The 24,307-nt window shown below is 38.6% G+C and overlaps 1 protein-coding gene across 2 annotated transcripts; it reads left to right on the top strand.

Moving 5' to 3' along the window:
* Positions 1 to 868: 868 nt before the first annotated feature.
* On the top strand, positions 869 to 16,127 carry LACTB (lactamase beta). 2 transcript variants are annotated; one of them, XM_061182041.1, is made up of 6 exons: positions 873 to 1,343; positions 1,795 to 1,861; positions 3,303 to 3,493; positions 3,782 to 4,133; positions 5,062 to 5,227; positions 15,405 to 16,127. In XM_061182041.1, the coding sequence occupies exons 1-6, from the start codon at positions 981 to 983 to the stop codon at positions 15,934 to 15,936; spliced, it is 1,671 nt and encodes a 556-aa protein (XP_061038024.1). In that variant the 5' UTR covers positions 873 to 980; the 3' UTR covers positions 15,937 to 16,127. The 2 variants fall into 2 exon arrangements, with proteins under 2 accessions (XP_061038025.1, XP_061038024.1); XM_061182042.1 differs by lacking the exon at positions 5,062 to 5,227 and having other exon boundaries at positions 869 to 1,343; positions 15,405 to 15,578.
* Positions 16,128 to 24,307: the final 8,180 nt, after the last annotated feature.

Below are 24,307 nucleotides of genomic sequence, written 5' to 3'. Positions count from 1 at the left end.
TGAGGGGTTTCTCTAATTGCTGCGAGCGGGGGCCGCTCTTCCTTGCGGTGCGCGGGCTTCTCATCGCGGTGGCTTCTCCTTGTTGTGGAGCACGGGTTCTAGGTGCTCAGGCTCAGTAGTTGTAGCACGTGGGCTCAGCAGCTGTGGCTTGCAGGCTCTAGAGCGCAGGCTCAGTAGTTGTGGCGCACGGGCTTAGTTGCTCTGCGGCATGTGGGATCTTCCCGGACCAGAGCTCGAACCCGTGTCCCCTGCGTTGGCAGGCGGATGCTTAACCACTGCGCCGCCAGGGAAGTCTGCAGATTTTATTTACAACTTTCTTTTTTTACAACAACAACAAAGTTTTTTAAAAATATGAGGCGTAGATATAACAATATGTTTGATGTGGTGTGGAGCTAGACTTTGAGAAGTAAGAGATTTTAAAGGGCCTCAGAGAAATGGAAGGAGCCCAAAAGAGACAAAGAATGGAGACAGTTAAGAGAGAGAAAAGCGGGTCCTGGGGGAAAAGGAGACGCCTGCTGAGCGGCTGCTGTGTGCCAAGCGCTGTTGCAGGAGATGAAGATCCAAAAGTAAAAGTCAAGGCTCTGCAAAGGGTCACAGTCTGGTAAGAAATCAGGTTAGTTCAGTGAAACATAAGTGTTAAGTGTTATTAAGGAGGCGTGCGCACTGGGGGTCTAGGTGTGGCGAGAGCTCCCATGGGGACGGGGACTAGGAAGGCTTCTCTGAGGAGGTGACACTTGATCTAAGGGGAGGCAGAGAAGGAAAAGGGGGGGGGGAGAAAGATGAAGAAATATCAAGAAAGAGGCAAAGAAAAAAAGGAAAATAGGAAGGACTCGATGCGATCGGCGCTCCGGCCATAGGACCTCGACTGCTAAGGCCTGAGCGCAGTCACCGCCCCCTCCCCTCCTCCCCTCCCTTCCCCGCACCTCTGCCGCCCGCCCGGCCTGCGCGAGCTCTGAAGCTGCCGACTCGCCAGAGACGCCATGTACCGGCTCCTGTCAGCCGTGACAACCCGGGCCGCGACCCACGGGAGCTGCGCCTGGGGCTGCGGGCGGCGCGCAGCTCACCAGCGTGCCAGGCTGCCGCCGCTCGGCCCCGTCTGGGTCGGGGGCCTCGGGCTGGGTCTGGGGCTGGCGCTCGGGGTGAAGCTGGCCGGCGGGCTGAGGGGTGCGTCCCCCGCGCCGCCCACCGCGGCCCCAGACCCCGAGACGCCGCCTCAGGCCGAGCCGCTGCCGCCGCAGGAGCAGCCCCTCGCCCAGTGGTCTCCGCAGACCCCGACGCCGCCGCACTCAAGGCGCTTTGCCAGAGCCATCGACCGCAGCCGCGACCTCCTGCACAGGATCAAGGTGCGGCGACGGGGGGCGTAGGCGGCCAGGAACCCGGCGCCCCACCCCCGGCGTCACCCCGGCATGAGGCCGTTTGGTGGTCATCTCTCGGGGCGAGCGGACGCCACCCCGGGCGGCTGGATGCCCGCGGTCGGCTTCCGAGAAAGACTTCCCGTTTCCCGACCTCCCGGCCACGGTCAGATGCTCTCGAGGGGTTGCCCAAGTCGGGGCGGAGGTCACGGCCCACCTCGGGGACCGCCCCTTCCCCTCAGTGCTCCCAGTGGGCACACCCCTCACGGTTAACTACCGGCCGGCCGAGCCGAGGTGGGCGGGGGCCCGATCCGAGGTGGGCGGGGCCCGGGCCGAGGTGGGCGGGGCCCGGGCCGAGGGAAGCCCCAAGGAAGGAAGGCGCTGGCGGACGTGCGAGGGATTTCGGCCTGTCTTTGAACTGTTCTTTCCCCTTGGCTCTTAGGATGAGGTGGGCGCACCGGGCATTGTGGTTGGAGTCTCTGTAGATGGAAAAGAAGTCTGGTCAGAAGGTGGGCTCAGAATAGTTTTATTTATTGGCTTGTTTTGTGCCAGTCGGTGAATGAAATCTTGATGTGTTACTGTTTGGCGTGAATCCCGTGAAGTGCTGTTCAGTTTTCATAAAACCATACATACTGTAGAGAAAACTAACAGACTAAAGAATTGGACTTTCTATAAACAGCAGGGTTTAAAGTGTGACTCTGATGAGTAAACTGAAGTCTTAAAGATGGTTTGTTGTATTCTCAAAGTGGTGTATAGAACGGTCTGTTAACTGCACATTTGTAGATAACCCTTATGACTAGATAAAACGTCAGAATTTAATGTTTTTCTTTTTTAGTTCAGTCAACAATTTACTAAGTCCCCCATTCTGTAAAATGCACTGTACTAAGAACAGGGGATACACATGATTCCTTGTCCTTAATGAGCTTACAATCTACTTTATTAGTTTTTTTTTTGTTTTTTTGTTTTTTACCTATGCAGAGGTGTCAGCTATTTTTTCAAACGAAAAGCTAGCAGTTTTGGAAGAGAGACTTCTAATCATTTTATGATACTTTTATCAAAGCATTTTATAATTTGATTTACTTTTTCATTGCACACAAATTGGTCCAACTCATCACAGCAGGTTTTTAGGTAGTACCTTTAGAAGTTGATAGGAGCAGTAAGGTTTTGAATTTAAAGAAAAATGATTCTTCCTTCAAGTTTAAGTGTACCCCGATCAACATTTATGACAGATATTGTAATCCAAAATTATATAAAAGTCAGCTCTATAGGTGAGGGCTTTGTTTTTATGCAGATATTTTTCAGCATAATCTGCATTTACAGGTGAAAATAATTATTGTATGCCTTTTCGTTCTTTTCAGATCTCAGTTCTTTGTATGTCTCAGATTTCCACATCTTTATCCTGTAGAAGATGAAACCAAACTTAAAATATTTTCTAGAAGGAGCTTTAAATTAGTAGTACATTGTTTTTCTTCTCACTTGTGCTGAATTAAATTGACGATTAACTAGATTGGGTTTGCAGGGCATCTTTTCACATTTGTTTTTATTGGTTATTTTAAGGAATTTAGTAGAAACTCACTGAAAAATCAAGAATAAATGTAATCTGAAGAACAATGATATTTTTTTTAAAGAATGTAGAGTAACTTATTGAAAATGTGGAATAACCAAATTGTTTAGATAAGCTAAGAAACATTAGTAACTGAATCAGAAAATTACTGTTGTGTACAGGGTACAATTTCAGTTTAGTTATAAGGTTAAATTGTTAGGCTTACTGTTGTCAGTATTGCTAAGACTCATCCCTTATATATTGAGTTTTAATTAATTTATACAAGTGGAATATCTTTTCCTTTAGATAAACACATAGAATGTTTTAAGATAGTATTATTACAGTTTTTGAAGACTCCTTTGACCATGAAGCCTATTAATAGTGACTTTTTGCTTTTTTTCCCAAAGGTTTAGGTTATGCTGATGTTGAGAATCGTGTACCATGCAAGCCAGAGACAGTTATGAGAATTGCCAGTATCAGCAAAAGCCTCACCATGGTTGCTATTGCCAAATTGTGGGAAGCAGGGAAACTGGATCTTGATATTCCAGTACAACATTATGTTCCTGAATTCCCAGAAAAAGAATATGAAGGTGAAAAGGTAATAAATCTCGCAGTTCATTTTTCTAATGACATTTAAGTGGTTTAAAAGCTTTCGCAGGATTCTTTAGTTTGTTTTTAATTATTGTTAATGGATTAAAGTTTTGTTTTATCCAGATAATAACCGAGTGGGTATTTTTCTGAAATTTGAGGCTAAAGGTGTGTACATGACACATTATTCTAGCAGCAGTTTAAAATGGAAAATATTGCTGAAACATTATTCCAGGGCTACTAACTTTTTATTACGCAGTTTAATATTGTAATTAAATTTTCATGTTTTTACAATTAGGTTTCTGTCACAACAAGATTATTGATTTCCCACTTAAGTGGAATTCGTCATTATGAAAAGGACATGAAAAAGGTGAAAGAAGAGAAAGCTTATAAAGCCTTGAAGATGATGAAAGGGACGATGGAATCTGACCAAGAAAAAGAGTTAAAAGAAAAAGGAGGCAAAAGTAATGAAAAGAATGACTTTGCTAAAGCTAAGATAGAGCAAGATAATGAAGCCAAAGACCGCAATTCAAAACCTTGCAAGAGAAAGAATGATTTTGAACAAGGCGAATTATATTTGAAAGAAAAATTTGAAAATTCAATTGAATCCCTAAGATTATTTAAAAATGACCCTTTGTTCTTTAAACCTGGTGAGTGTTAATTTCTTCTTTCTACAAAGTCATCTTTACTGAAGTATTAATTTTCAGAAAATGCAAAATGATACCATCCTGAGTGCATTCAGTGTGGTTGATGATTATGGCATGGGTTTTGTTGTCAGATGTTTGCTTTTTTGTCTGTAGTTCTTAACAAAGCCTAGCATCCAGGCAGTTAGTTGTTTGATTTAGCTTCATTGGAGGCTACCTAGACATTTAGAGGATTCTCAGTATCAAGATATTCATGGAAAAAATTAAATATTGGAATAATTCTCCAAATAAAATCTAAACCGAAGTTGGCATGATAAAGTATTGCTAATATTTTAGTATTTCATTAGTATTTAACTTAGTATTTAAATTGTTCAACTTCTTTTGTGCTTTCATTTCTTAAAGAAATTAGTATGCATCAACTAAATTTTATTTCCCAAAAAGCTGATCTATAAAAATAACTTTTTCTGTATATTTTTTGATATGATGCCTACTGAAACCACTTTATCTTTAAATTTATTGCAGGTTTATGTACTTGTATTCCATTTTCATTTTAAAACTTGTTTGTGGGAATTCCCTGGTGGTCCAGTGGTTAGGGCTCTGTGCTTCCATGGCAGGGGGCACAGGGTTCGTCCCTGGTTGGGGAACTAAGATCTCACAGGCCGCATAGTGCAGCCAAAAAAAACCAAAAAACAAACAAAAAAACTGATAAGTGTATGGATCATCATTTTATTCTTGTGTTAGAGACATGGAATAAGCAGGGCCATTGCAAAGTTGACTAAATTTGTTAATATATCATCCATGATCTTTACCTAAATGCTAAAGTAAAATATTCCAGTTTTAAAGATATGCCAATTTTCAGTGGGAAAATATTGTACATGTTTTTAAATAATAATGAAGCATTTTCTTTTTTTCCCCCTTAAAATGATGTCTCAAGGTAGTCAGTTTTTGTATTCAACTTTTGGCTATACCCTATTGGCAGCCATAGTAGAAAGAGCTTCAGGATATAAATATTTGGACTATATGCAGAAAATATTCCATGACTTGGATATGCTGACAACTGTGCAGGAAGAAAATGAGCCAGTGATTTACAATAGAGCAAGGTAAATGAATACCTTCTGGTGTGTCTAGCTGTATTGCATCTTTACACTGTTATCAATTTAAAGTCACATTTTGCTTGTCTCCATTCCAAAATCAACTTGCCACATTTTGGGAGCTTTTCTACATGTCTGTTTTTCCACCTATAATGTAAGGAAAATAAAATATATTTTATTTTTCAAATACACATATATTTGAAGTACCCCAAGATCCTTAGGTGAAAGATAGCAATAATAATTTAAGCACATGAATAATTAAACCAAAATTGCACCCATCATGGGCATCTATAATTTGCTCTTCCATCATCCCTTTTTTTATGTTTTCGTTAATGCTTTATTTACCTTTTATTTTTTTAATTGTTTTTTTAATTTTGAAATTATCTCATACTTATAGAAAAGTTACACGAACTAGTACAAAGAATTTTCATATATGCTTCAACCAGATTCCCCACATGTTAATCATTTTACCACATTGCTTTATCTGTCAGTCTCTATGTTATTTTTTTCTCAGCCATTTGGAAATCAGTTGCAGACATGGTACCCCTTATACTTAAATGGTACCCATAAATACTTAAATGTGTATTTTCTAAAAATAAGGACATCCAGGAAATTAATATCAACACAAGGTTCATATCAAATCTACAAACCTTATTCAAATTTTGCCAGTTGTCCCAATAATGTCCTTTATAACAAAAGGAAAAAAACTTTTTTTTTGGTGCAGGGTCTAATATAAGCTCACACATTACGTTTAGTCGTCAAGTCTCTCAGAAGTCACATGAGTTCAGTTTGTTCCATTACTGGTGATGGTAATTTTAATCACTTTGTTGAGGTGGTATATACCAGGTTTCTCCACTGTAAAAGTTGGAAAATCATTTTATTGAAATATATCAAACTAAAATTTTATCACGATTTTTACAGGTAATTTGTAAAAAAGGCATAGGAAGAGAATTTGGGGACTAAAGACTAACATGAGTTTTACGATTATGGTGTTTTCTTTTCCATTTTACTCTTATTATTTGGTTTGTTAGAAAGGTAACAACACATTTAACTGTGTTTAAATCAGCTGTTACTTTTACTTTTTATGTTTCCATTAGAGAACATGCTTTACAAATGGCTTAATGGTACTTGACTAGATGAAATGGTAGATTTTTTTAGCTTTATCTTCCTATCCCCATACTAGTTTTGTTCAATTTTCTGTTGTATTTAGTTAAATTACCATTTTTAAATTACCAGCTTATTCAAAAGGATCAAACATGCATTGCAAATCAGCCTGAAAGTTTTTTTTGAACCTAAAAGAAATTAGGTTAGCAGCAAGCAATGAATTTTAATTTTTAAATGGCCTGTAGTTTTTTTGTTTTGGGGTTTTTTTAATATTTATTTATTTATTTGGTTGAGCTGCATCTTAGTTGTGGCAGGCGGGCTCCTTAGTTGCAGCTTGCGGGCTCCTTGTGGCTTACAGGCTCCTTAGTTGTGGCATGCAAACTCTTAGTTGCAGCGTGCATGTGGGATCTAGTTCCCTGACCAGGGATCAAACCCGAGCCCCCTGCATTGGCAGCATGGAGTCTTAACCACTGCTCCGCCAGGGAAGTCCCTGTAGTTTTTTTCTTTTTTATTCTCTCTTTTTTTTTTTATTGAAGTGTAGTTGATTTACAATGTTGTGCTAATTTCTGCTGTATAGCAAAGAGACTCAGTTATACACATATATACACTCTTTTTTTATATTCTTTTCCATTATGTTTTATCCCAGGAGATTATGGATACAGTCCCCTGTGCTATACAGTAAGACCTTGTTGTTTATCCATTCTAAATGTAATAGTTTGCATCAAGTAACCCCAAACTCCCAGTCCATCCCTCTCCCTTCCTCACCACCCTTGGCAACCACAAGTCTGTTCTCTATGTCTGTGAGTCTGTTTCTGTTTTGTAGATAGGTTCATTTGTGCCATATTTTAGATTCCACATATAAGTGATATCGTATGGTATTTGTCTTTCTCTTTCTGACTTACTTCACTTAGTATGATAATCTCTAGTTGCATCCATGTTGCTGCAAATGGCATTATTTCATTCTTTTTTTATGACTGAGTAGTATTTCATTGTATATATGTACCACATCTTCTTTATTCATCTGTTGATGGACATTTAGATTGTTTCCCTGTCTTGGCTATTGTGAATAGTGCTGCTATGAACATAGGTGTGCATGTATCTTTTTGAATTACAGTTTTATCCAGGTATATGCCCAGGAGTGGGATTGCTGGGTCACATGCTAACTCTATTTTTAGTTTTTTGAGGAACCTCCATACTGTTTTCCATAGTGGCTGCACCAAGTTACATTCCCAAGCAACAGTGTAGGAGGGTTCCCTATTCTCCACACCCTCTCCAGCATTTGTTATTTGTAGATTTTGTAATGATGGAAATGGCCTGTAGTTTTCAACAACTTCAGACAGTGTTTATTATTTTTAGGTCCAACATTATATTCTACTGGAAAGCATAAGAAAAAGTGACAAATACCTGAAGTTGTCAGTTGAATCTAGAAAAGATTCTCTAATAAAGATGGCATAGACGCATGACCTTATTTTGATTCAAATCTAGGCATTTGATAACAAATGCCTACACTTAGATATAAGGGAGAATCATTGAGCCTCTTTTCTCAGCTGAAAATTAAGGCTCCATGAATGTGCAGACTGCAAGGCAGCTATCATTTGCTGTTTTCTTAATGAGTGATTAATTTATGATGCACAGAAATCAAAATATGGCATATGATGGTGAGTTAATTTCATTTTATCTCCCATTCTTTGAAAAAGGCAGTGGGTTTCTGTTTCTACTGTTAAAGGTTCCTGTCAACTCTGGGTTTTTTCTTTAGGTTTTAGTTGTGCCTGATAATGCTAAAGGGGTAAGTGATTCATTTTAGGTAGATTGAATGGGCTGCAGAAATAAAATAGGACACTAAAAGAAGAAGGAAATGTATTACCAAGGAAAATGTTCTGTCCATTTGCTTTGTTTTTATTTTACTTGATACAGTATCTGTTTGGGCCTCTAAAGCTCAACTCTATGATTCTTTTTTTATTTTTGTAGTAATTATTTCAAAAGAGCTTAGTAATTATTTCACCAGCTTTGGGGAAAAGTTCAGGGAGTAAAAGCAATCTTTTCATAGATGTGTGTTTTAAAAAAAAAACCTTAAAGTAAAATTTAGTAAATGCATATGTTTCTATTCATTTGTTTTATGGTACCATTGTATAAGAAATAAAATTCCCAGCAAAAGTTTGCAGCTTTGTTATCTAGTCTACTGACCCCTTGTTATAATCATAAATATGTTTACATTATCTTGACGTAGGCTTTTTAGTGTTACTGTATCCCAAGAGTAAATATTTATCATCTTTATCATTTCTCTGTGTGTATGTGTGTGTGTTTAAAATAGTGCCTCCCAGTGTCTGTCACCTGTTTAAGGTATTCCCCCAGAATCCTACTCCAAAATACTACTTACATTTCTTTGGCCAGAATTTTAGCAACAGGCCGCATTCAGCTGTAAGGAATGCAGAGAAATTAGTTTTTAGCTGAGTGCACTGTTGTCCTGAATAAAACTGGGGTTTCTTAAATGGAAGAATAGGAACATTGATTCTGTATATGCAAATAGATATATTGATTCTGTATTTCAAGTATACTCTGTATAGGCAAGTAAACTAAATAACCCTTAAAGCAAAGACCACAGGGGAATGGAGTGAATGTTCTTGCCACTGAAAGACACTCAGTTTGTTGATGGGGGAATCCTTAGTCAATGCATTAGCTTATTATTAGACTCTGTTCATATTTTCTCTGTGTTTGGCACAATACTTGCAACAAAAATCTCTTTCGTAATTGGATAGGACCAAAATCAAATAAAATGAATGTTTTCTGAAGGGTTTGCTGTATTTTGACAGTATAGATATGGTCTTTACCTTCTCTTATTATCTTAATTATTATTTATTATCTTTATTTTCTAGAGTATCTTCTAAAATTAAGCATTGTTCCTTATGAAGCTCTTTTTTATGCCTTTAGCTGATGGACTCTAGTAGTAGGTTCAGTCCATGTTAATGCTAAATGTTAGAGTAGGATTGGTGTTTATAATATGCATTTTAAATTCTGTGGTTTTTTTAACTTCTCATAGCAATAAAATACAAAGTGATGCATAATTGTTTGTAAAGGCATTTAAGAAGCTTTTAAAAATTTATTTTGAATTTATAAGTTTGTAGATGTATATTTCTTTGATAATATAATCTTGTGCAGAAACTAGGGATTCTTAAATAAGTAGGAAGAGGCTGTTTGTCATCTGGCATCATTCCATCAATTATTCAGTTACAAAGATGTCCCAGTAACTTAAGAACTTGTGTCTATAATTCCATTCTTTTTAGTGCAGAAATTCCTTAAGAATTTGAAATAGTAAAGTTATCATTCAGCTGAACAAAATTATTTTCATGAGAAGTCATTAATTTGTCCTCTGTGAAAAGGAATCAAAAGATTAAAGTCTTGAATTTACCTTTTTAAAGTTTAGAATTCTAGATTAAAGTCTAAAATTCTCCATATGTTTATATTTTAAAAGAGTGACTGAGTCATCCTAATTTCCAGCCTTGATGTAGGTGCTTTGAAATGCTTTATTAAAAGTTGCACAAAGCTGATTATTAACCAAAATAGATTGGTAGTTCTCTCCTACTTTACAAACTTGGAGTTCACTGTAATAAATATATTTCTCAGTGAGAAAACATATTTTTGTTATTCTGTTATGTGACTTCTTTGAGATTTGATTGGCTGGAAATACGAGTGTAATCAGAGTTGAGGCAGAAAGTAATGGGGACCTAAAATACAGGAGTAGCCATAGGAATGGAAGGAGGGAGAAAGGTCGGACAGAAAGCTGAGGTTGAATGAGGATTTATCATTATTGGATATGAGAGATTTGAGGGCAAGAGAGGCAAGAAAGGTTTTAATGGAGAGGAGAAATATACGAAGGTTCAGAAGAGAGTAGTTTTGGACATGTTCATTTTGAGAACTGAGGAGACCACATAGCAAATCATTGGTTCTCAGGAGAGCATATTAAGATCCTCTGTAGACTTTTTTCTTTTTTTTAACCTTCAGAGCACATACCTGTGGTCACTCTTGCTTCACCCAATATTATGACTTGGACTTTTGGGGGACATAAAAGAATCTTGACAGAAGAAAGAGGAGTCCTTTTTCAAATTATATATGCCCACTATCCCTTCAGAGTTATGAATTTTGAAGGGAGGGATGAGGCCCACTGCTGATTCTGATAAACCACATTGAGAAAAAAACAAATCTGAGAATTATTAATGCTAGTAGAAAATCCGATGGTAAATTTGGGATGGAGTTTGTGGTACAGCTGCAGTTTTGTAGTTATCTCTGTATAAGAGAAGACCTGGGACACTGGAACCACTGGTGATTGGAGGGATATGGGGAATCATAGGATTGAGAGTGAGAAGAGAGAGCACAGAGCAAAGTGGCCTGCGGGGAGTGTCAGCGAAGTGCTGGGTCACAGTGCTACAGGGGCAGTTAGGATGAGGACCATAAAAAGGGAATTAGAAGATCTTGATAACCCGCGAGAGAGCTGTTTAGTAGAGATGGGAGAACAGAAGCCAGATTTTATGGAATTGAATGAATGGAGAGGGTGAGTGCATGGAAACAGCAGGTGTGGACTGTCTCATGTAGTTTGGCAATAAATGAGAGTGAAAGGACTGGTAGCTGGAAGCTGTAACAAGGGTATAAAAAAAAAAAGAAAAGGTTTTTTTTTCCTTAGGATATAGAAAACTAGAGCATTTTGTGAACTAAGGTGAAGGAGTCAAAATTCCTAGCATGGCACAGAAAGTCCTTTGTGAGCTGTGCCCTGTCCCATATCTACTCCTCCGGCATCACCTTTTAAAGCTCTCTGCTTCAGTCAAACTGAACTATTTTGCTCCCCAGCAAAGTGAGGAACCATTTCAACAAGGCTAGCTCTCACTAGTGCTCAGGATTCCTCACATCCATCTTGCTAGTCATCCCACAACCTGTTACTCAAAGCGATATTGGAATCATGTGGGAGCTTGTTAGAACTGCAGAATTTGGGGCCCTCCCCAGATGTACTGAAGCAGAATCTGCACTGTAACAAAATCTCCAGGTGATTCATATGGTGCTCTGAAATTTAAGAACTGTCCCACAAGATTATTGGACAGGTAGCCCTTTGAGAGCAGCCACGGGTGTATGGTTTTTCTTTTCTCTCCAGTGCCTTGCAAGGGGTCTCCATTAAATACTAGCCAACAAATGATGCTTTCATGTGTTCAACATATTTAACAAGTACTTAGTGGATGGCCAGTACTGTTCTAGATAGGGGAAGCATCAATGAACCAGGTATATAAGATTCCTGCCTTTATGAAACTTACATTCTATGGGAAGAGACACACAAGTATGTAAACTAAGAATCTCAGATATGAGAAGAAAATAGAACAGGGTGATGGGATATAGAGGGAGAGGATGTTAGTGGGGAGATCTATTTAAAATATATTGGTTTTAGGCCATGTTTGTTGAGTTGAAACACGAATAATAAGGAAAGCTAGTTTGCCTTATTGCAAATACAGAAAGAAGTCTGGCATGAAAGAAGTAAGGCAAGATGTTGTATGTGATGAGGTCAAATAGGTAAGCAAGGGCTAAATTATACTGGACAATGAGTATCAATGCCTTTAGACCCACTGCCCCTTAATTTAACAAATATGTTATAACACCTCCTTTAATATCTGAAATGAAAGAGATCATATAACCTACACTCAGTACTCTAACTAAAATATAAAGAAGAAATAAAAGGAATATTTATAATTTATAATAAAGAATAGATATCGCAATATGATAATGTTTACTCACAACAACATGAGAAGACATAATAAAGTCAACTGCAACTTAATACATAAAATTACTTTAAATGTGACAACAAAATGCAGACCAATACAGGTTTATTGCATTGGTGCTTCAACTCATGTCCTTGGTGGCTAACTCTGGCTAAAGTTTTGAGCAAAATAGAGTGTGATCTTCAGTTTTCACAGTGGTTACATTCAAGAAAAATACATTGTAGAGTACAAAGTACTTCGTATTTACATATAAAATGGAGAGGGTTCTAGGCTCAGCTAGTTATAAACAGATTCTTTACTTACATGGGTATCTCATAGGATAGTTGATCTCACAGGATATAGGAGAATGCACCACTGTGTGGGACTTTCCCATACACCACAGGACATTAGGACCCTTGGGCCCCTATCCACTAAATGTCAGTAAGAGCCCTCTAATAATTTTGACAACTAAAAAAATGCCTCTTAAAAACAATAGGAAAATTTTTAAAGATTGGATGATGATGTAAATGCATTTTAAGATAAAGATGGGAGTTTCTAGCTCACTTTGGATGGCCTCAATCTTCTCAGTAAAATGACTGGGCCTGAGATAGGGTAGAGGACTGAGGGTGGAAGAGGTTGGGAATACCTATTATGAAGAGTATACCAAGGAGTACCCAGGAAAAGAATAAAAGGATTTGAGAACAGCAGTGAAGACCCTTAGCAAGAGTATGAATTTATACCAGTCAGCTTTGTTATATGAATTCCTGGAGCCTTTCTTGATAGATAAGGGGTACCTAGATTTATTTAGGATTGATGGATTGGTGTAGTGTTAGTTCAAAAGAGTGCTAATGAGACCACAGCTGAAATAGTTGAAACGGCTGATATAGTTCAGCCTAGAAGAGAAAATCAGGGGAAACCACTGGGAACTAAAAGACCTGGGAAAATTGGGACGACTCAAGGGGAATGGATGAAGGTCCCATTGAGGGCAGAAAGCAGGTTCATTTGGAGAGCGGGAAGGGTTGGAAGTCATAGTCCTAGGAAGAAATGTCTGTGTTTGAGACCTTAGTGATAAAACAGTTTAAAGTGATGATGAGATTCAGGTCTGACAGTGCTTATGAATAGCCAAGTTAGGATGAAGATGAAGGTCATTACGGGTGAGACTGTCAGCAAACTGAAAACCTAAGAACACCATTTTTAAAAAAATTTATTTATTTTATTATTTATTTTTGGTTGCATTGAGTCTTCATTGCTACGCGCAGCTTTCTCTAGTTGTGGCGAGCGAGGGCTACTCTTCGTTGCGGTGCACGGGCTTCTCATTGCAGTGGCTTCTCGTTGTGGAGCACAGGCTCTAGGCACGCGGGCTTCAGTAGTTGTGGCACGCAGGCTCAGTAGTTGTGGCTCCTGGGCCCTAGAGCACAGGCTCAGTAGTTGTGGCTCACGGGCTTATTTGCTCCACGGCATGTGGGATCTTCCCAGACCAGGGCTCGAACCCATGTCCCCTGCATTGGCAGGTGGATTCTTAACCACTGTGCCACCAGGGAAGCCCTAAAACACCATTTTATTATGAAACTTGAAAGGAAGGAAGCTCATGAGCCAAGTGTCCTTTTTTTGTTTATGTTGTGATTTCATTTCATGTACCTAATGTTTATGGTACCGTCTCCTCATATTAGAATGGAAACCCCATGAGGTTATTCTCTTCTGTTTACACTTTATCCCAACATCCAAACAGTGCCTGGCACATAGTGAGTGTTCCATCAATAACTGTTGAATGCTTGAATGAATAACAGCTACCATTTATTAAGTACCTATCAGAAATATGCAAAATGCTTTATACATTTATTTCTAACTCTGCAAAGTAGCTGTTTTTGTCCCCATTTTACAAATTAGGATGGAAGCAGAGAGGCAACAGACTGCCTGGATTTTAATCCAACTCTGCCTCTTAAGAACTCTGTGGCTTTGGACAAGTTATTTATATTCTCTGTGCCTCAGTTTCCTCATCTGTAAAATAGGAATTGTAATGTTACCTACCTCCTAACATTGTTACAAGAATAAATTAGTTCATACTTACATAGTTCTTAGAACAATGCCTGGAACATAGTAAGAACTGTATAAGTCAGGGGTCCCCAACCCCCGGGCCACGGACCGTTACCGGTCTGTGGCCTATTAGAAACTGGGCCGCACAGCAGGAGGTGAGCGGTGGACAAGCAAGTGAAGCTTCATCTGTATTTACAGCCACTCCCCATCGCTCGCATTACCGCCTGAGCTCTGCCTTCTGTCAGATCAGCAGTGGCATTAGATTCTCATAGCAGCGCAAACCCTACTGTGAACTGCACATGCGAGGGACCTAGGCTGCGTGCTCCTTATGAGAATCTAATACCTGATGATTTGAGATGGAGCTGAGGTGGTGATGCTAGCGCTGGGGAGCAGCTGCAAATACAGATTATCATTAGCAGATAGGTTTGACTGCACAGAGACCATAATAAATCAAGTGCTTGCAGACTCATATCAAAACCCTATCAGTGAGTGGCAAGTGAAAACATGCTCAGGGCTCCTGCTGATTCTGCATTATGGTGAGTCATATAATTATTTCATTATATATTACAATGGAATCATAATAGAAATAAATTGCACAATAAATATAATGTGCTTGAATCATCCCGAAACCATCCCCCCTCCACCCCGGTCCGTGGAAAAATTGTCTTCCATGAAACCGGTCCCTGCTGCCAAAAAGGTTGGGGACCGCTGGTATAAGTGTTTGTTAATCAAATCAAATAAGCATAGCCAGTAAGGGTGAGAGTTGGGATTCAAACTGAGATTTGCTAACTCCTGCTTCTTCCACTACACCAAGAAAGTACCATATCACATCATTATGCACAGTATATCTATGTATTTTTAACCAGGAGATATAGTCTCCTTACAAATATTAACCTTATTTCTGAACATGCCCATATGTACATTTTCAGTTATTAATTTACGTGTGGCACGTGATTCATTGAGCCCAGGGACTGAAAATGTCTACCAAACATAAGGTGTTTCTGCATGTGCACGGGGAAAGTATATATCATGTGTAGTACTAATCAGTACATTTTTTACAGGTATTAGAAGTTTGATACACTTAGCATGGGCAAGCCTTGCCAATAGAAAAAACAACCCACTTTCTACACTTTAATTAGTTATCTGTGTTTCATTTGATTTGAATCATACTGAAAATTAGTGGTTAGTTTCTGAGAAAGTATGCTCACTACAGTGAAATACAATCTGTCTCATGTATACGTTTTCCTATTCATCTTCATGTATAAAGTCAATAAAAGACTATCAAATTTTTAATGACTATTCTTATTTCATTTTAGATTTTATGTTTACAATAAAAAGAGACGTCTTGTCAACACACCTTACGTGGATAACTCCTATAAATGGGCTGGTGGTGGATTTCTGTCTACAGTAGGTGACCTTCTGAAATTTGGGAATGCAATGCTGTATGGTTACCAAGTCGGGCTGTTTAAGAACTCAAATGAAAATCTTTTACCTGGATATCTCAAACCAGAAACAATGCTTATGATTTGGACACCAGTGCCTAACACAGAGATGTCTTGGGATAGAGAGGGTAAATATGCAATGGCATGGGGTGTTGTGGAAAAGAAGCAAACATATGGTTCTTGTAGGAAGCAACGGCATTATGCCTCACATACTGGAGGTGCAGTGGGTGCCAGTAGTGTCCTACTGGTCCTTCCTGAAGAACTGGATGCAGCAACTATAAATAACAAGTTTCCCCCAAGAGGAATAGTTGTTTCTATCATATGTAACATGCAATCTGTTGGCCTCAACAACACTGCTTTAAAGATTGCTCTGGAATTTGATAAAGACAGATCAGACACGCCTTAACATCACAGGTGCAAAACGAGCCGTTACGGTTTTGTTTTTGTTTGTTTTTTTGAAACATTAAAGTCCCCAAATACATGAGATTTTAAAGAATAAATTTGTAATAGAGTATAATTGAATGCAGAGAATTGTGTACCTCTAATTGCTTAATTTTGTAATTGTCTTTTATTGTAAGATGAATTCTTTATACTCAGGGAAGTAACTATATTTTTACTTTTTGAAAAAAGTGTTAATTCTTGAAATAAAATATTCTGATAAAAATGTACTTTTTAAATGTGTAATATAGAGAAAATCTCATTCCACAGGAACCTCATAATATTGTTCTTTTAATATGACAGCAGAAACAAGATTATGAGAAATGGTATATTAGTTATCTATTGCAGCTTAAAAGAACACACATTTATTATCCTATGGTTTCTGAGGCTCAGGAATTCAGGAGTAGATTGGCTGGGTGGGTCTGGCACCAGGGCCTGTAATGAGGTTGCAGATAAGACGTTGTAGCCTTCTAAAGACTTCTCTGGTCCTGGAGGAAATCCTTCCCAAATGGCTCATTCACTCACAGATCCTAAGACCTGTGAACTGAAGATGTTCTTTGTTCCCCACATCCAACCAGACACAGGTTGGCAGCTGCTTGATTAGTACTCAAGGCTTGAGAATAATTCTTGGCTCCTGGCTGTGTTCTCAGAGCTCTTAGTTCTGCCCTCTGAGTTACTGTTTTTTTCATGAAAGGCAATATGTGTTTGCATCTGAGTGGCTTTCTCAGCCTGCTTTCTGCTTATACAAGTTTGAGGGTCCAGAGGGCTCTTTTGTACTCTCCTTTCAGTCTAAGTTAACAGTCCTCCTGCTAATATAATTTTTAAAAATTTTGTGAGTCCCATTGAGGTTCTTGCTAATCTCATTGAGGTTCATGCTAATAAACAAAAGCCATACCCAAAAATCTCTTCAAAATATATCCCTCTCTAACTTGGAATTCTGCTGAGACAATTGGAGAAAACACTGTTAAGTTTCTATTAAGGCCTATTGTTTAAATAGCTTTCGAGGCACCATCTTGGTTCTTTCCACAGTCATAAAGGGTTTTATAGTCATACGCTCAACTTCGTCTTTAGACTTTTTTTCCTGGAAGTGCCGTAAATTTTATCTTTGCTTTGAAATTGTTTCTTAATTTTAGCATCTCTTGTCATCTGGGGAGTCTGGGAACTTTCCAAACCATCAATTATTGATTCATTTTTGTTTAGTAGTCCTTCCTTTAGCTTATCTCTCTCCTGCTTTTTAGTATAAGCAACAAGAAGAAGCCAAGAGTCAACACTGTGTCTGGAAATCTCAGCTAGATTCACCCGGTTCATGAGGCATATTTTCTACTTTCTGTGGTCTTGCAGGCAACAGTGTTGCTAAACTTTCTGCCACTGGAGAACAATAATCCTCTTTCCTCCAATTTCCAGTAACATTTTTCCTTACTTTCCTTTAAGTCCACGCCTGCAGCCTCCTCAAAGGCCACCATACTTCTAAACAGTTTCTTCAGGGTTCCTCAGGCTTTCACTGACGCTCTTTTCCAAGTCCTTTCAACTTCTGTTCACTGTTCTCTTCCAAATTCACCCCCACGTTTCAGGTGTTTGTTACAGCTGCACTCCACTTCCAGGTATCAAAGTCTGTAATGTAAAAAAATAGGTATTTCAGATAGAATTCACAATTCACATACCTTAAAATTCAACCTTTAAAGTGTACCATTTAGTGGTTTTAGTGTAATCACAAGATTGTGTACCCATTCAATTCCAGAACATCTTCACCCAAAAAAGAAATCTTATACCCATTAACATTCGCTCTGCATTCCTCTCTACTCCCGGGCCCTGGCAACCACCAATCTACTCTCTGTCTCTTTGGATTTGCCTATTATGGATGTTTCATGTAAGTGGAACCATATAATATGTGGCCTTCTGTGTCTGGCTTCTTTTATTTAGCATAATGTGCATTAATTATCTATTGCTGCATAACAAACTACCCCATCTCACAAATTCTCTGTTTCTTAAGTTCTGGGAGCAGTTTAGCTGAGTAGTTCTAGCTCAGGGTCTCTCCTATGGCTGCAGGCAAGATGTCAGCAGGAGTTTCGGTCACCTGAAGGCTTGACCAAGGCTAGAGGATCTCATTCCAAGATAGTTCAGCCATGTGGCTATAGGCAAGAGGCTTCTGTTACTTGATGGCTTTTGGGAACAGGTCTCAAATGTCTCACTTCATGGACTTCTCCATAGGTCTGCTTGACTGTCCTATGGCTTCCCTCAGATTGAGTGATTAAAGAGAGAAACAAGGCAAAAGCCACAGTGTCTTTCATAATCTACCCTTGGAGGTCATACACTATCACCTATGCCAAATTCTACTGGTCACACAGACCCACCCTGATTCAGTGTGGGAGAAGGCTACACAAAGGCTAAACAGCAGAAGATAGGGTTCATTGGGAACTATCTTGGAGACTGGCTCCATGGATGGCTTATTGTAGTGTTGATGTACTGGGAAATATTGTGTAACAGCCATAGATGACGAATATTGGAGACTGAATTCAGGAAAATTCAAAAAGAAATCAAAGTTTTTATACAGTGTAATAAAAGAGGGCTTTTCTATAGTTCTGAGCTCTCAGCCTGTTTCTTCACTCCACTTTGATCTGTGAAAGTAAGTAGATGGATATTTCTGAGGGGTCAAAGTACAGAGAAAGCAGCTCCCTACAACAGATGCATTTCATCTCCTTATTTCTTTCTGGCTTCTCCTGACCTCTAGGTCTTCTATTCATATTTGTCAAATTTTTCAATCCATGCTGTCTTTGATAAGTATAAAATGCCTTCCTTTAGTGTTCTTCTAAATTTTAAACATTAAATACTGTGACTAAAAGCAAATCAAATTAATGGCAATTTTAAAAAATATTTCTGATATTGGCAGATACATGTTTTTAGTTTGATCATGTGATATCAATGTGAGCTTTGAACCTTAGCACAGACCACAGAGCGTACTGCTTGGAGCTGCCAAGGAGGTGACATTTACATTGGGAGAGGAGGAAAGAGCATTGTCTGGGTGTCCGGGAGAAGTGCAGCGTGACTGAACTGTCTGTGCGGGAAGAGCCACGAAGTGTGAAGAGCCCTGTGAAGTTAGTGAATGTGCATTACGAGCAGGGTACTTGCTTTAGACTGGTTTTTCACTTTTTAGAATTCTCGTTGAAGCTCGGAGAAGAGCTGGGAATCTTCTCAGAAAATGAACCAATGTACAAACATCCAGGGGTTCACAGACCCCAGATGGAATTCCTATTTGCTATGATAACTTATTTTCTTACTTAATATTGTTAGAAACAGCATTGATACATTTCCACATCTTCCAAAGTGGTAATTCCGGTGCGGCTGATCCTTAATATTAGGGAAAAGAACGCAAGAGAACTTGACACAACTTTCTTGTGTTTTTGTTATTTTTTTTTTTTCTGAAATTTATAACTTGTCAAGGTGGTTATTGGCAACAAATGATTTGCTTTACCTTCCTATCACAGAATACAAAATTTTAAAATTCTACCCTAGATGTGAAAGCTGAGATTCTGGAAATATGCCTTTGTAGTTTTTAATAGAAAAAACGTAGATGGGTTAGAGTTCATTGTTGCATTTTATAAAGAAAAAAGATTACTTTTATAGAATAATAACCTCACCTTGTAACCTTTTAGGATTTTACAGCTACATTTTCACAACTATAGGCTTAAAGAATTATATTGTTAAGATATTTGCTATTGATTCAGGTTCAAATAGTCTGAGTTCTGTTTCTTAGAGGATACCAGAATAGCTAATTGATCTTTTATTTTGTGGAAAATAAAAAATACTAGAAAGCACAAAAGGTTCACATGGCAAATACCCATATAATCCCAATACCCAGAATTTAAAATGTTAACATTTAGTCAAATTTTCTTCATTTAAAAAATACTAGGGACTTCCCTGGTGGCGCAGTGGTTAAGACTCCGCGTCCTGGTCCAGGAGCTAGAGCCCACATGCATGCCACAACTAAGAGTTCGCATGCCACAGCTAAGGAGCCCACGTGCTGCAACTAAGACCCGGTGCAACCAAATAAATAAATATTTTAAAAAATACCAATAGATAAAACATAATAGATAAAGCTGAAGACCCCTAGAACCACTACCCAGAGTCCCACTCCTTTTGCCCTGCAGGAATCTGCTGTCAGGAGTTGGGGTATATCCTTCCAGTCCCTTATTTAATACTTTCACAGCCAAGTATATATATTCATATCTGATATAGTATTAAATTGTATTATTTACATTTACACAAATAGCTCCATAGTATAGATGTTTTCTACACTCTCCTTTTAAATTTAACATTGTTTTGTGATCTGGTCAAGTTGGGAAATATAAATTCAGTTTATTTTAACTGCTATGAAATATTACACTGTATGACTATATCACATTATACCATCCATTTTCTTATTGATGGATTTTTTTTTTTTTTAACTATTATATGCGGTGCTATAAGGAACATCCTTTTCTTTGACCATATGAAATTGCAGTTTTTCTATGTCAAAAATGCATGAATATAAACAATTTTATATGGTTGAACCTAATTCTGTTGTTTATATGACAACACTGACTTTCAATATTTGACTATGCAATGGATGGGAAATGGTATCTGGTTGTTTTTACTTGCATTTACCTATTGTTAGTGAAGCTAGACCTATTTTCATACGTTCATTGGCCATCTGGATTTCCTCTAATGTAAATTTCCCACTTATATTCTGTGCTCATCCAGAATAGGGAAATGAATAAAGCATTTTTTTAAGAATTGATTGTGGACATGTTCATGGGTTGGAGAATGAATAACCTTGATAAATATTGGAGTTCTCCCAACATGTGGTAAAAATTTTAATAGCCACAAATTCCTCCCATTCCACTGTGCATGCTCCTTTGCAATGTGATTTTGCCTCTCTTCTCAACCAAAGGTGGTGTCTGTTTCTCCACTCCCTTGAACCTGAGGTGGCCTTGTGACTTGCTTTGACCCAGGGAACGTGGTGGAAATGATGTTGCACAAGTTCCAACGCTTAGGCTTCAAGAGACCATCAAACTTCCATCTTCACCCTCCAAGAACGCTGCCCCCAAGACGGCCACGTAAGGAAACCAGACTACCTTACTGGATAACCCAGCTGACGGCCAGTACAAGACATGTGACTGAAGCCATCTTGGACCTTCCAGTCCAGTTGCGCCTCCATGCATGAGTGAGCCCAGGTAAGACCAACCCACAGAATCATGCAAAAGAATGTCATCATTATTTTAAGCCACTAAATTTTGGGGTGACTTCCTTTGCAGCAATAGTTAACACAGCTATGCTCCAGTGTGGTAATGAAGTGGGTAAATAATTTGGAAGAAAAAAACAGAACTTGAAAGTGCTTGATTTTGAATACACAGGATCCTTTTTTATTTAAAAGAATACTATTAACAGAGTACTTACTATGTGTCAGGCATTGTGCTAAGCACTTTATATATGTTATCTTCAAAACAACCCGATTAAGTAGAAATTACTGTACTTATTTTGCCCAAAGTCACACAAGCATTAACCATTAGAACTCATTTCAAATCCAGGCATATCTGACTCAAAAGCCTGTTCTAAAATTATCTTGTCTTCCCATAAAAAAAGCATCTCTAAAAATTTACAGACCCAATAAAAGGACAGTTAGTGGCATGCAATTTTATAAGATGGAGTGCTTAGCAAAAAAAAAAAAAAGTCACATAAAATGAATAAAAAAAACATGTATTGGGATTTTAATTAGTAAATCTGGCTGCAAATAAAGAAAAATACACAACTTTTGTTATTAATATGCAAATTAAAGACAAAACAAAGATGGCACAGTAGAGTCATGCTTTTACACACCCCCTCTCTTATATACATGGCATGATATATAAAATGTGAAATGAGGGGCTTCCCTGGTGGCGCAGTGGTTGAGAATCTGCCTGCCAATGCAGGGGACACGGGTTCGAGCCCTGGTCTGGGAAGATCCCACGTGCCGCAGAGCAACTAGGCCCGTGAGCCACAACTACTGAGCCTGCGCGTCTGGAGCCTGTGCTCCGCAACGGGAGAGGCCGCGATAGTGAGAGGCCCGCGCACCGCGATGAAGAGTGGCCCCCGCTCGCCACAACTGGAGAAAGCCCTCGCACAGAGACGAAGACCCAGCACAGCCAAAAATAAATAAATAAATAAATAAATTTATTTAAAAAAATAAAAAGCAAAACCCAAGAGGATTAAAAAAAAATACTGTTAAAAAAAAAATGTGAAATGAAAAAATGAAAAAGACACTCATGGACTTAAGAATACAAACACAAAATATCAACCAGGGCTGAAGCTGGTGTCTCCTGAGCTCTGGGTCCAGAAGGCAGTGGCAGCTCCAATATTCTGTTCCTGTAGAATAATCGAAACTAAACCTGCTTCCCTAAGAAAAATTTAAAATGTAGGCTTTTAACTAAATCTGACAGGACTAGTCTCCCTAATTTTTTTCTAAGGTGAGGTTTTGCTAGGTAAGAAGATAACAGTCAACCTGATATAGGTCTGCTATGAATATTGGGGTACACGTATCCTTTCGAATTATGGTTTTCTCCAGATATCAATATATGCCCAGGAGTGGGATTGTTGGGTCAAATGGTAACTCTATTTTTAGCTTTTTAAGGAAATTCCATACTGTTTTCCATATCTAATTAGATAAATCAGGCTTCGTAAAAATTTAAAATGTTTGTGTTTCTAAGGACAAAAGGTGAAAAGACAACCTACAGAATGGGAGAAAATATTTGCAAACCGTATATATGAGGGATTTGTATCTAAAATACGTAAGAACTCTTACAACTCAAAAATAAAAAGGCAACCCAGTTAACAATGGGCAAAGGATCTGAATAGACATTTCTCCAAAGAAGATATACAAATAGCCTATAAGCACATTTAAATATGGTCAACATCATTAGTCATCAGGGAAATACACATCAAACCCTAATGAGATAACTCTTCACACACACTAAGATGGCTACAATCAAAAAAATAGACAATAGCAAGTATTGGCAAGGATGTAGGAAATTGGAATGCTTGTGCATTGCTAGTAGGAATGTAAAATAGTGCAGCTGCTTTGGAAAACAGGCAGTTCCTGAAAAAGCTAAATACAGAGTTACTGTATGACCTAGCAATTCCACTCCTAAGTCTATACCCAAGAGAGTTTAAAACATGTCTGCACAAAAACGTGTACACAGAAGTTCACAGCAGCATTATTTATAGTAGCCAAAAAGTGAAGACAACCCAAATGTCCATCAACTGATTAATAGATAAACAAAATTTATATATATATATATTTTTTCTAAATAGTTTTTTTTTGTTTTTGGCTGCGTTGGGTCTTCATTGCTGCACGCGGGCTTTCTCTAGTGGCGGCGAGCAGAGGCTACTACTCTTTGTTGCGGTGCGTGGGCTTCTCCTTGCAGTGGCTTCTCTTGTTGCAGAGCACAGGCTCTAGGTGCGCGGGCTCTAGAGCGCAGGCTCAGTAATTGTGGCGCATGGGCTTAGTTGCTCCGCAGCATGTGGGATCTTACCAGACCAGGGCTTGAACCCGTGTCCCCTGCATTGGCAGGCGGATTCTTAACCACTGTGCTACCAGGGAAGTCCAAAATGTATATTCTTACAACAGAATATTATTCAGTCAAAAAGGGAATGAAATACTGATACATGCATGAATGGCCATGATATACGTTATGCTAGTGAAGGAAGCCAGACACAATAGGCCACGTATTGTATGATCCCATTTATATAAAATGTCCAGAGCAGGCAAATCCAAGGAGATAGAAAGTCTGTAGTGGTTGCCAGGAGCTGGGAGGAGGAAGAAATGGGGAGTGAATGCTAATGAGTATGGAGTTTCTTTCTGGAGAGATGAAAATTGTCTGGGATTAGACAGTAGTAGTGGTTGTACAACGTTGTGAATATACTAAAAACCACTGAAATTTACATTGTAAAGTGTTGAATTTTATGGTATCTACATTATATCTCAAACCAAAAACACTGACCTTTATCAGATGACTTACAGGGGCAACCAGATAAGAAACCATTTGTCACCCGACCAGGTCAGAAGCCAAGAATTTCATTTTATTTTTAATTATCTTTATGTAACTGGGTTTTTTTTAAATTTATGGAAGAGATATAAGGTTTCCTTTAAAAATACATTTATATTAAAAAATGAAGACAATATAAATAATAGTATTAAAGAAAAAATTTCAGTAAATAATAATGTATGTGGCAAACCTTGAAGTTTGGAAAAGTCTGAGTGTTCTCTACTGAGCATTTTTCAAACCCAGTAATATGTTTAATCATGAAGTAAAACTTAATATACCATT

Source organism: Eubalaena glacialis, chromosome 2 (genome assembly GCF_028564815.1).
Source record: "Eubalaena glacialis isolate mEubGla1 chromosome 2, mEubGla1.1.hap2.+ XY, whole genome shotgun sequence".
Classification (NCBI taxonomy): domain Eukaryota; kingdom Metazoa; phylum Chordata; class Mammalia; order Artiodactyla; family Balaenidae; genus Eubalaena; species Eubalaena glacialis.
Note: the sequence above shows the minus strand (reverse complement) of the source record. Positions and strands in the feature narration are given on the sequence as shown.

Excerpts from the sequence above, each read along its gene's own strand:
- LACTB (XM_061182041.1), top strand. The coding sequence starts at position 981 with ATGTACCGGCTCCTGTCAGCCGTGACAACCCGGGCCGCGACCCACGGG. Across the intron at positions 3,494-3,781 it reads AAGAATATGAAGGTGAAAAG|GTTTCTGTCACAACAAGATT; the intron begins GTAATAAATCTC and ends TTTTACAATTAG. Across the intron at positions 5,228-15,404 it reads GTGATTTACAATAGAGCAAG|ATTTTATGTTTACAATAAAA; the intron begins GTAAATGAATAC and ends ATTTCATTTTAG.